General features: G+C 33.4%; 1 protein-coding gene across 2 annotated transcripts in view; it reads right to left on the reverse strand.

Moving 5' to 3' along the window:
• Positions 1-14,184, reverse strand: part of FBXW7 (F-box and WD repeat domain containing 7) — a 91,741-nt gene that overhangs the window by 56,599 nt on the left and 20,958 nt on the right. The window contains exon 1 of one of the 2 annotated variants that reach the window (XM_028491786.2): positions 3,617-3,937. The exons of the other annotated variant lie outside the window; for it this stretch is intronic. Coding sequence (XP_028347587.1) covers positions 3,617-3,763 — 147 coding nt within the window. The 5' untranslated portion in view covers positions 3,764-3,937. Of the gene's footprint in view, positions 1-3,616; positions 3,938-14,184 lie in introns of those variants that run through there. 2 annotated transcript variants of the gene reach the window in all.

The raw sequence follows: 14,184 nt of genomic DNA on the forward strand, positions 1-14,184 counted from the left end.
TCTAGTCATACATTTCATTGTTGCCTGAGCTCTTGGGTTTCAGGTGAACAAGTCCTTGTACCACATTGCTCCGCCTCGCCTCCCTGCTGCTCTCACCAGCAGCTCTACCCCATTCTCTTAGCTCTGTTGCTGATGCTTATGCTACACAATTGGTCGGTGGTTCAAACCCAAGAATATAAAGGCGCTCTAAAAACATTCTCCTTCTATCAACCAACACAGTCAACCAGATATCTTTCAAAGCCCTATATACATAACCAATTGCATATCTTTTGGAAATTTCTACCAAAATAGTAACATTGAAGAATAACTTTAAGAGAATACTGTCAATGCTTGAAAGTCTCCAAACAAAAGCGAGTTAATAAATGAAATTTAAACATTTTAATGACTTTTTTTTCAACATACTCTTATTATTATTATTATTATTATTATTATTATTATTATTATTATTATTATTATTATTATTATTATTATTATTATTATTATTATTATTATTATTATTATTATTATTATTATTATTATTATTATTTTTGTGTGTGTGGTACGCGGGCCTCTCACTGCTGTGGCCTCTCCCGTTGCGGAACACAGGCTCCGGACGCGCAGGCTCAGCGGCCACGGCTCACGGGCCCAGCCGCACTGCGGCATGTGGGATCTTCCAGGACCGGGGCACGAACCCGTGTCCCCTGCATCGGCAGGCGGATTCTCAACCACTGCGCCACCAGGGAAGCCCTCAACATACTATTATTAATTGTAAGATATTATTTCTCTTATCACTAGAAAGAAAAAAGTGCTGCCAGCTAAGCTATGAAATTCCATCCAGACGTACACTAATTTTACATATGTTTAAAATGTAGAAAAATAATGTATCTTAGGATTTAGGAAATACAGTATTACCATAACTAGGTATTCCAATTTCAAAGAAAAATAAAACAATTTTCCAGTGATTTTATACACTAAGTAAGCTTTTCCTGTAAATATTCTCTTCCTTTAAAGGACGATCAGTTCTTTTAGAATAAAAAGTTATATACTCAACTAATATTCTCAAATATTGCTGATGCTAAGAATTACCTATAGGACTTATATGAACTATGAGGACCTAAATACTAAAAACATTTTGATACTAAAAACATTTTGATTGACGGTAACTGGTTAATAGCTAGATTGCTATTTCTTTACTGTCGTTAGTATTAAGTCCAAAGTATCTCTGATGAGGAGCTAGAATAATTTACATAATAATAAATTAGACTATCATTATTAATAATACTTAATAATGAGGTAAATAAATTTCCTGAAAACATTTTGAGAGCTATAAATTGAAGCTGTAGTTATGACAACTATTTTAAAGAATTTTTCACAATTTTCAAAATTATTCTATTGTGCAAACATTAAATGGATCAACACCTATGATGGATGGAGGCACAATAACATGTTTTTCAACTTTTCATAGGCCAAGACTACATACAGTCTTGTAAGAGTTCACTATACATTAGCTCACTACTTGGAAGGATAAAAATGGCCTACAAAATACAGAAGTCTGTACACTTGTTGTCAGTGTATAACAATCTGATTGAAAGAGGCTAAACGTACCTAATGGAAAAGACATACTGGATGTTAGATACAAAATATGATTAATTACATATCACACCAAAAGTCTTTTTAAAATCTTTGATAAAAAATATATTAAAAAGTATCTATCATTAACATTACCAAGGGAAAGTTAGTAAGTTAAAACAACAAAGAACATGTGAATCAATTTAAACCTACCTAAATTAACCAGTTGCAAAAAGGAGGGGAGAGGATATAATTACACGATTGCTCTAATATTTCTAGTAGTCAGAGTCAATGAGTTATACAATAGTAAATTATTGGCAGGCAGTCTAAAACTGAATGTGTTCATTTTGTTATCTATCTTCCCCCAAACTAGAACTATGTTCTAGTTCGAATTTTATTTTTTGAATTTAGTCCTCTTCTATAATTACAAATGCCAGGCTATAATTTAACATAACAGTAACCTAGAAAAGTCGAACTGAATAGTGACCCTAGGAAACCCTCAAGGAAAGCCCCGAAGTTCTCTATTAATTTTTCTTATAGAATCTGCTCCTGAGCCTTTTAAGTTTCATGCACTTGTAAAGAAGATACAGATAGAAAACATATAGTGTGACATAATGAATAATCTGCTATAAACTTTACTTAAATTTATTAGACATATTCAACAAGAACAAAATTATCTTGTTAAGATCTTAACCCCTTAATTTTAAAAACTCACAATTCTTTTCCTTAATTTGAAAGTTTACTTGTATTGGTATTTATTTACAGAACTATTAAAATAATAAATTAGTTTATTAATGACCTTAAAGCTACTAGAGGCCTCTGTGTAAATGTTTAAATCAGAGCAGTGACCTCATTCAGAAGTTATAAAAGTGACAAAGCGACAGAAGACAAAATAAAAGACATACTTTCTGAAAATATAGTTAAGAAGAAAGTAAGTGGGTGACAGATATTTATATTCTATTTTCAATGTTTAAACTATATTACATTTAAAACTTACTCAAAATGTTTTTCAACATGGCTACCATTTATTGGCGTAGAAGTAGAAACAATTCAAAAAGAACTAAGGTAATTAGAAAACATATTTTTACAAAGGCTATTTAAGTCCAAGCAAATAGAAGATTCTGTTCACTAAAGAGGAAAAATATATTTCAGGTGTTGTAAGTTAACCTACTTGTTTAATACAATGTTTCCCTTTTAGTAAAAAAAAAAAAAAAAAAAGTGGAGGTGGGGGAGTTGGCAAAAGGAACTAAAACACTAATAGCACTGACTCAATGAATCTCCAACAGGTATTTTTTGGTTTAATGTATTCAGGATTCTAAACATATTTTAAATCTAAAAATATATCACTCTAGTTAATAATTCAAAATGGCAATACCAAGTAACACAGAAAATACAACAAAACTGTTCATATTGACAGGGTCAAAATTTGGCGAGGAGGGGAATGTCATCCCAAAAAACATTCAATAGATCATAACCTGATTATAGATTAGCACAAGTTCTACAAAATGTTAGTTCAGAATTGTCTATATATAAACTGTATCGTAACTGCCACACAATAGCATGCTATTTTTATTTCATATAACAGCAAAAAGTAACGTCTCTATTATGTTAGGTCTGAATTTAAGAAATAGTGATTTAAAAACAATCTAGCTTAAATTGGCAGATAAACTCTTTAAGAGAGCTAAATGCTTTAATTATCATGTATAAGGACCATACCACCAGCTTTTTACTTTTCCCACAAAATAAAAACGACAAATTTGGGGTGTTAGTATTTGCCGACATAGTTCAAAACATACTTTTGAAATTTACCAATTTTAAGTAAGTTTAAAGAATTCTAATACCATAAAAATAAACGAGAGACACAAAACAGTGAATTAGGTAACCTTGCCCTCAAGGCTGTCTATCATACTATTAAAACTATCACTTACAGAAGTTTTCACTGGCTACATAATGCACTGATAGTTTTAGTTATAAATACCAATTGAAATTTGAACCATTTCTTCACCAAAAGAGGCAGAAGTAGTTCATTTAAATAAATATTCCTATTTTTCAAATGTGTGAGACTTACCCGTCTTCGACAAAAGGGGAGGCCTTGGGCAATGATGCTAATGCTAAATATCTTCATCATGGTTTGATGTGGTAGAGGCTCTTTTGCACTTTTAAGATCAACAGGAACCAAGCCATGGTTTAGAGTAGCTTTTCCCGGTTTTGACATTTTAAAACTCCTCTTGGCTGATGAATACTCTCTACATGTAATACAGGCACATTACTAAAAACTCTAACCACCGAATTAAAATGTAACTTTCTAATTTAAAAAAAAGGCTGAGAACCCAAGGCCTGCTGCTTTTGTCTTTCAACCTTCTCCTACCAAACGTCCTGACCTGTCTGAGGCTTGGTGAAGTGCAAACTATCCTAGAATAGCCAGGAGTTATAAACTACTGAAGTGAAAGCTCCTGCTCCTGCCAGTCAAACAGCTGGTGAACCTCCCATACAAAGTCAGTAATGCGAAGACAACCAAAGCAGAGCTGTGCTACAGGGTCCCTTTGAAAACTTCTCCAGTGACTAACCTAGGTATTCCCTAGAAAGTGAAAGTAAACTTTTCTTTACAAAAATCCAAAAGATAAACATCGTATTTTCTCTTAAATATTTATTGTCTTCCTTACCCAAATATCAGCATTAATATTTTAGGAGTGTTTCGAATTGTGCTTCAAACTGAAGGACAGCATTTATGCATGCTCAAAAAATACAAACATATATTTGTTCTATCTTAGATATATTCAGAATGAGCACTATATCTTCAAGTGTTTGTCTTAAGCATGCTCTCTTTTCCTCTTCCATATGTACCGGTCTTTATCTCAAACTAAGACATTAAATCAACTCTAGCTCTCAATAGCTATTAATATGCACTGCAGGTTAATTTTACCAGGAGACATTTTAGTTGTTTGCAAATTTCAGTTCAATCTCTATAATTCTGAAACACTTAGTGATTCCACTTGAAAGTATAACAGTAATGTGACTGATTAAATATATTTAAAAACCCAAGTATTTATAAATGTAACCTGTGTTGGGAAGTAATTAAAGTAAAATGAATAATAACTAACCAGTTCATCACAAATCCTTAGGGCTTCATTTCTCTAACATACCATAGTCAGATACATCTTCCTAAAACATGGAGACGGAATGTGGTGTACAATACACTCCTCAAGAACTTTCAATGGTTCCCCAAAGCCTAAGATAAAGTTTGGAGATGAAGACTCTCCTCAAAGTGGCCCCAAACTCACTTTTTCGGCATTATCTCAAATATTTCCCTAAATTAACTACTTATGCCATGCTAATTAATCTTTATGTTACATTTCATTTCCAAGCCCATGAACTAGAACATTATGATGATTTTTTTTAAAAGCCTAGTGTGAGAATTGATATTAGTTTTAATATCAATTAAATATCACATTTATTATCTATAGATAGATAATAAATGTGAACTATCCATTCACAATGCTCAGCTAATGTTTGTTCTCTCCTTCCATTCTATTTTTTTCTTCCAACAGCCTGTCATCTCACTTATCTCTCCTTCCACCTGCTTTTATGGATTTTTGTAAGTGGGAATTTAGAATGTGATATGGAGAGAGTTAGAAAGGAGAATGTCAGAAATAGGTGGTCTCTTCTTTGACTCTGGTGAGATCTGTCTTACTAAATACATGAAGTGGGTTGCTGGGAAGTCAATCCACACACAAGAAATACCCCTAGTCCTACCATGATGCTACTTTCTTAAAGTACACCCTTCTCGGATATCACAATTTAAAATGTAGTTGAAAATGCAAAATCATTAAGCAGAGATGACATTTTTAGTTACACAAAAGTAAACAACTGAATTCCTCCAAAGTAGATATGTAAATGACCAATAAGTACATGTAAAGATGCTCAATTTCACTAATAATTAGGGAAATGCAAATCAAAACCAGAACCACACTGCACACCCATTATTACGGCTATTATTTAAACACAGACACACACAAATAAGTGTTGGCAACAATGTGGAGAAACTGGAACCCTTGAGTACTGTTGGTAAGAATGTAAAATGGACAGAGCTACTGTGGAAAATATGGAGAGTCCTCAAAATATTACTATGTGATCCAGCGATTCCACTTTTGGATATACACACCCAAAGAATTGAAAGCAGGGCTCACACAGATATTTGTACAACCATGTTCATAGCAGCATTATTCACAAGAGCCTAGAGGTGGAGACAACCTAAGTAACCAATAATGGATGAATGGGCAAAAAACTGTGGTACATACACATACAACGGAATATTATTCAGCCTCAAAAGGAAGAAGAGTCTGACACAACATGGATGAACCTTGAAGATATAAGGCTAAGTGAAATAAGTCAGTCAAAAAAGGATACATATTGTATGATTCCACTTATCTGAGGTCCCTAGAGTAGTTAAATTTATAGATAGAAAGTAGAATGGTGGTTGACAGGGGCTCGGGGGAGAAAGGAATGAGGTGTTAGCGTTTAATGGGTACAGAATTTTTGCTGGAAAAGACAAAAACTTCTAGAGATGGACAGTGGTAACGGTTGCACAACACTGTGAATGTACTTAATGCTATTGAATTGTACACTTAAACATGGTTAAAATGGTAAATTTTATGTTATGGGTATTTAATCACAATACAAAAATTGTTTTAGTAAAAAAGTAAATGACTAAGAATACAACCATAACCACTGAAAAAACCCAACAGAGATCTAGAGATAGGAGAGAGGGTACTGGAAATCTGCTAAGTTGATATGGTACAACAAGGTGAGACTGATACCTGAGATAAGGATGTCTATGGCCCCACTAGACTACTTACTACCCTGCAGCATGAATGTCTCTAGCATCATTCTAATCTCAGCATCTCCTCTGGTGCTCACTTTATTCCTTAACACAAGTCTATTTTTTTTTTTTTTTTTTGGTATAACATAACCTTCAGTCATATTGTATCTGTTTCTCCTTACTAGAAAAATCCCTTTGTTGAGGCAGCTCCCGTGGAATGCCCCCTCTCCAAGTTACTATCAGGGTCACTTTGTTAGTATTACATGTAGTTTTAGGTAGACATTCTTTATTCTCAAAAAAATTCTGTCTCAGTGATATCTTTGAATCAGTTAGTTAATTAACCCCTCAAAATTCGTTTCTTGATACCACATAGATGTAATTTAAACTATGTGTTATTTCAATCCAGAAAAATTAGAAGAGTGTACTTCATTCCGCAAATTTAACATATTCTGCAGAGAAAAATGAATCAAACAGATCAACTCCAATTTTGACTTTCACTTAATAAAGATTACCATACTGAAAATTAGTTTTCACTTTTATATTGAAATTTATAATCACATGTATTTACATGTAGGTAGTTTGAAGATAAGGATGATATGAACCTGTCTAATCTTCTTGGAGTCTGATCCTAAAGCAAGGGAGGGGGAGGAGATTGGAATTGAAAAGAATTTGGATTAGGAAAATTAAAACTAAAATAAACATAAACTACTTATGAAAGGGCAGAAATTACTATGAAGTAAAACTAGTTTTTCATTTTTAAGAAATTATTTATGGTAAAAAACGTAGTGAAAATTAAAGCAGTCTTGTATATTAAATGTTGTGTTTTACACTAGATACCAAGTTTTGGTAAATACAAAGTGGTGGCATTCTAATTCAACTCATTTTTTAAATTGGTAAGTAGCTGCCCTCAACTGGATAGTACAGAGCATTGCAACTCAAGCAAATGCTAAATCAAATTATGTGTCTTTAACAAGATACTTTTGTGAAAGAGACATTATTAGTGATTGAGCAAAGTGAGTAGTAATTTCCAAACTACTGAGTTTCATCTTTTTTCTGAGGATTCAAGTTAATAGTACTTCTAAAGCAATGCTCTAAATCAGCATGGAAACATTCAAACTACAAAATCTTCAAATACAGAAGAAAACCCTAGTCAGTGAGGGAAGCTGAACACAATGCGTAGGAGAACCTCAATTGCTAATATTTTAAAATGCAGCTAGTTCCATGCGTTCAAGAAAAAATAAAGTCTTAGTCTCAATTATCCTTTTAAAAGCATTTAAGATAGTCTTAATTATTAACCCCGCCACCCAAACTGAGATTTTTTTCAAGATAGACAAGTTCTTTTTAAGATGATATCAATAAATATTAAGGGAGTATAATACAGTAGGTAGGAATATATATGCTGGAGTCAAATTGCCATAGTTCAAAGCCTGGTTCTACCACTTATTAGTGGTATGTCCTTAAATCAATGCCTCTGTGCCTCAATTTCATCTCTATAGAACCTACCTCATAGGACAGTTATGAGGATTACAACAGTTAGTATAAGTGAAACACAAAGAACAATGCTTCACATTTAGTAAGTGCTCAATACTGTTAGCTGCCACTCCTACTACTACTAGGATAAAAAAAAAATCACGTAGAGCTTTGCAGATTACATTTCAATCTTAAAAATCACTAAGAAAGCAAGCAAAGATGCAAAATCCACCTATAACTTTGGAGTATAATATTTTAAAACACAATCATCTACAAGTTTTAGAAAGACTTCCTAAATTCTGTCAAGATTTTTATTTAAAAGTTAAGCTGTAGCATCTTAGTCGTTGTGCCTTGGTATTTTAAGACTTCAGGTATCACTATCCATCCAAGAAGAACACAACATTGGGGAACTTGTGATAAAGAGAAGATCTCTATACAAGATATTTTGCCTGTTTATCACTCTCTGATTTTCCTTTCTTCTAAAAGTTTGTATTAGTCAAAGATGATTATATATAAATATTGCATGTAACAAAATTCACCAATACAGTATTTCTAAAATGTATTACAGTTCCATACACTCCAATTCTCTTACAACAATGACAAAAAGATTTATAGTAGTTTATTCTGGATTTCTACCATTTCTTTCATTCATTATTATACAGAAGGCTAGGATTTAACCGCTCCAGATCAAAGGCCACAGCATATGAGCAGCATAAAGATTTTCTGTTTTTTCATAAACTATTTTTGAATCAGCTAAAACAAATCGCTTGGAAGATACAAGTTTACCTACAAGTATTTATGATTTTAACCAAAAGTTTTCAGTCTCACATCAAAAGCTTTTGACAGGGAGACTATCAACATACACCATTTAAATTCAGTATTATTTATTACTTCTGTGAATTTAAGCAACAAGTGACTTACTCTTCTGTAGAAACAAAAGAATTCCAGATTCTAAAAATTAACACCACTACTAAAGTGAAATAAATCAGAATATCCTTTTGAGATGAAAATACGGTATTATAAAGAGCGTACTCATTTATTCTGGGATATAGAGTGAGACAGATTATTCTCTGTATCTAAGTCATTGTTTTCAGTCTTTCCTAACACCTTAAATACCAGAGCGTTAAAAGTTATCTCCCTAGTCTAAGCAATTCATGTACAAAGATAGAACAATTTAAAAACAGAGAAAAATGATGATGGATCAAGAAATTAAGTTCTTTGCTTAATGATGAACAGTCAAGCTTGTATTAGAAACAACTGCAAAAAAAACAAAAAACAATTGCCAAAAAAAAAAAAATCCAAATAACATACCGTACTTTAATTGTAGAAACTAAAAACACAATTAAATTTACTATGAAGGAAAGATTTAAATATATGGCATTCCTCTTAAAGTTTTATTATTCATAAAAGGCATAAGTCAAACGAACAGAAATGTTTTATGAAAATTAAAATCACATTCAAAACATTTCCTTAAAAAATTCTGAAAGACATTTAAATGCTCAAAGTGTTCACTAAGAAAGATTACAACTTCTAATTATAATGCATTTAAGATATTATATTCATGTAAACATTTAATGAGTCATAACTTATTACTGTACTTCCTTGCTAATTTTCTTTATCCAGGGACTTAGTGTAGCCCCTAAGTACTTAAGAGAAATTAGCTTGGGCTCTAAAACAACACATACAGTTTATATAAGTGTTATAAAAATGTGACCTGGTAATTAGACATTTGCAAAATAAAAGCATTACATATATACATATATGTGTAGCATTTTCAAAATAAGAATGTTACAATATCAGGTTATATAAAGTATTGGAACTGCTTTGATTTGTATAATCAAGGTCTGATTGCTGGACATTTAGGTTATTTCCAAATTCTGCTGGAAAATTCCAGTTAATTTTTTTAAATTGGCTGAAAATAAAGTTACAAGGTAAAAACTATTAAAAAAACCCAAAAAGTCCTTAAAAATTAAATATAATGACACCATTGCATAGTGCACTAGAAATTCCATGACTCAAAAAACACCAACTATTTACTGACTTACTTACAACTAAATTCATTTACAATTAAATTACTCTTAATTATTGCCTCAATCAACTTTCAGCCAAATTACCTGAAATTAATACTCCAGGTAAATTCACCAGTATACAAAAAATATAGGGTGAACTTTAAGTTCTACTTTCAGCTCTACCACTAACCAGTGACCTTAGGTAAGTCTCTTAAGCCGTCTCAGATTTCAGATTTCTAGAATGAGGAATGAGGAGGGTGGACAAAGATGATTAAGAGTGAAGTCCCTTACAGCTTTAAGAATATATATATTACAGTTCTAATAGCACCAAGTGTAGCACCTTCTTGTAATGTGTTGCACTGTCAATTTGGTGAGCCTTCCTTTATTATAGTTTAGTAAGTACAGTTTTACAAAATATATCCAAATAAAATTCACTGCTCCAATTCATTTGTGTGTATAGCTTCTAAAACCAGGCATCTATCCTTGTGTTGTGAATATATATTAATGTTGCATAACAATAAGAAAACATTTTCAATGGAAAAACGTTACAGGCATAAATGATTTTTTAAAACATGATTTTAAAAGATGAAATTCAAGATAAGGATCTTAGAATTTTTCTGATTCCATATTATTCCATAATATTTTTAACGTATTTTTCCTTTCCTATTTACCATAGTGGCATGAACAGTGACATTCAGGGTATATCTGATTTTTTTTAATGAGTAAACTTTGGATTTTATTCCCATATTTTGTCTTAGAACTTTAGTTGTTAATTTCAAAATGATACTTTTCCTCACTCTTTCATTAAACATTTAAAGAAATATTTGTGATAAAACAAAAATCCAACTACTGGATTGAATTTTTTAAGTATTTCAGAAATGCCCAGTATGAAGTCCTCAACAACCATAACATAACTTGCCTCAAGATTAAGTTTAACTCTTACAGTCTGTGCTGGGTTACCCCAGCTGTTAAATCGGTCTTATACAGCTGCTCTCCAAGAATTTAGCAGATGATTATTATAGTTACACCTTTAAGTCAACAATGACAAAAATGACACAGTAATTACAGGTATTTCAATCATGCAAAAGCCTCATGTGATGACAGAGCGATTTAAAAGCAACTTAATTTTCCACAATTCTCAAAATAAAATTTAAGTGTAAGAAAGAGGACAAAAACTTCTTTAATATCAGCTTTTTAAGGTTTATGATTTGTTACTTTTATGAACAAGTTTAAGCATAAAAGTTTCATTAATCTTTCAGTTAAACTAAATACAATTTATCAATCATTTATCTCTCTTGTAAAAATTCTGAGAAGTGTTATAGGCCAGGGAGTAATAAATAGGGACATGATACTACTAATTCCTTTAAAGCACAGTTAAGTAATGTAGGTGGTTTTTTTCTGCACTTAAAAAAAATTAAACTAAGCTATAATGCAGGAAGTTCACCAAATTGATGGCTTAACACACTGTAAGAGCGTATCCTATGAAAAATAAATGGAAATGTAAGATATCTGACAGTGTTAACAATTTAAGAAAGGAAAACAGTAAGGAGGGGGGGAGATAATTATAGTCCCTAGGCTGTTGAGTTTTTGATGCAATTATAAGTAAAAATCAATTATTTTGAGTGAGGTGAACATAGTTCCACGACTTCAATTGTATAATTTTCAATAACATGCTATTAAAGCATATGAGCCTTAACAATATTCACTGAATAATTTATTCATTATAAATATTCATTTGTCAATATTCACTTCAGCATCAAATTTAAGTATAGAATTACTTTAAGCATAGAAAATACTTTAATATAGAATTAAGCTACAGAAAATACATATTTAGGGTCTCATTCTTGGATGGGCTGACAGTTGACACCACTGGCCTTTTTACATTGTCAAAATTACATATTCAGGGACTTCCCTGGTGCTCCAGTGGTTAAGAATCCACCTTCCAATGCAGGGGACGTGGGTTCGATCCCTGGTTGGGGAACTAAGATCCCACATGTTGCAGGGCAACTAAGCCTGCGCGCTCTAGAGCCCATGTGCCACAACTAGTGAGCCCACGTGCAGCAACTACTGAGCCTGCGCACCATGACTGGAGAGCCCATGCACCACAACTAAAGAGAGCGTGCACCACAACTAGAGAGGCTGCATGCCACAACTACTGAGCCCATGTGCTCTGGAGCCCACACACCACAACTAGGGAGAAGCCCATGCGCTGCAACGAAGAGCCTGCATGCCACAACCACAGATCCCGCATGCCGCAACAAAGATCCCGCGTGCTGCAACTAAGACCCAATGCAGATAAATAAATATTTTTAAAATTATATATTCAACAAAATACATCATCTGATAAACATCGACTGAAGTTTAAATTAAACTGACAGTCCAAGTTTTCATTCGTTCCAATAAATAAAACACTGTTTATCAAGAAACATTAAAAACAAAGAAAAAACAAAACTCAATCCCTATAATTCTTGATTATGCCTGAAACGGAAAAGATCTTGGGATGGAAGGAGGAAGTCTATGGATAGTAGGAGACTATCAGAGATCAACAGGAGATATAAAGGAAGTTTGCAGCTACAGGGCTTAGAAAAAATATATATTATTTCAGATTGGTACTATGATATGAGGGAAGGATAAAAGACTGACAAGAGTTCCTAGTAGATCATGCTTTCTTTCACTTAAATATCATGACAAGACTGTGAGGTATCATTAGTCTACATTTTAAGGAATTACATAAGATACATATATTATATATGAAATCTGTTTTAATGAGCCTGATTTTTATGAAGTACAAATGAAAAACAAAAACAGAAAGTTCTAAGAGCAAAGATATTATGACCTTCTATAGTACACTGTGTGTCTCAAAGATGGTCACAGCAATATCCCACATCTTCGCATGCTCTTCTTACAATGTACTGCGACACTTCTTCCATTGAGAAGTGAGTCTGTTTCAACCAAGACAGAATGCGATTTCCTAGGCTAAGTCATACAAAGGAGATTCCATTTCCATCTTGCTTGTTGGAATACTCACATGGTAGCTCTGTTGTAAGTAGTCTGATTGCCCTGAGGTCACCATGCCATGAAGAAGCCCAAACTAACCCGGGTAAAAAGACCATATCTGGGTAAGTCCTGAGACTATATGAAGAGGAGATTTTTGGCTAGACGCCAGCTAGCTGTTCTAGCCCCCTGGTGTTCCACCTCCAGCCACCATCTGACTGCAACCCCGAATCAACAATGCCCAAGTGAGTTCTTCCTAAATTCATAACCTACAAGAATAATGAGAAATAATAAAATAATTGTTGCTTGTTATAATCATAAATCTTTGGGGTGACAGGTGGCAATAGTTAACTGAAACATCCTACAAAACAAGAAGCTCCAAGAACACTGGTTTACTGTTGTAATATGATAGTCATCCTAGTAGAGTTTTAACTTCAAAATTTAACAAGAATGGGAAAGATGACAGGTGAGCTAGAATGAAAATTTAAACGAGTAGGTATTTGGAGGTTGGTAAATGCTTTGGTGACAAATTCCTACCTTGATAATACCCATTAGAAATGTGGTGTTTAGCAAATCTCTGTCTATTTTAATAATAAACTTGACAAACGGTTACACATTAACTTCAACTTGGATCTACATCCAAACTAGTTTGACATGTGACAAATAAAGAAAAAATCAACTTACTTTTGCATTTCCTACTGTCATGCTTTTGTCGTCAGTCTAAGCAAACTCAAATGACTAGAGGAGCACTCAGGTAAAATAAAGGAGAAAAACAGGTCAGGTTTAAGGCCTGGAAAGGCCATTTAAAAGGTGCCGTTGATTGTTGTCATGTAAGCACAGGAACCCAGTAAGGACAGACAGTCCACATTTGCAAAAGAAGGTGAAGAATCAATATTTTTATGTGAACTCTCCAGATTTTTAAGTGTTGGCAACATATTTAAATTTGTTAAAAAAAAAAAGAAAACACTATATAAGACACTAGTTTGCAATCTCTGTTCTGTTCTTCTCTGGAATAAAGAAGCATAAAAATATAATAAAGATTAAATATAAGATTACTGATATCTAAATGATATAGAATAATGATTCTAAATGTTTTAATCTTCTTTTCTATACCTGTTAACAGAGTGAAATAAGAAACAAATCAGAAAACTGGGGGGCTTCCCCGGTGGCGCAGTGGTTGAGAGTCCGCCTGGCGATGCAGGGGACACGGGTTCGTGTCCCGGTCCGGGAAGATCCCACGTGCCGCGGAGCGGCTGGGCCCATGAGCCATGGCCGCTGAGCCTGCGCGTCCGGAGCCTGTGCTCCGCAACGGGAGAGGCCACAGCGGTGAGAGGCCCGCGTACC

Source organism: Physeter macrocephalus, chromosome 7, assembly GCF_002837175.3.
Source record: "Physeter macrocephalus isolate SW-GA chromosome 7, ASM283717v5, whole genome shotgun sequence".
NCBI lineage: Eukaryota > Metazoa > Chordata > Mammalia > Artiodactyla > Physeteridae > Physeter > Physeter macrocephalus.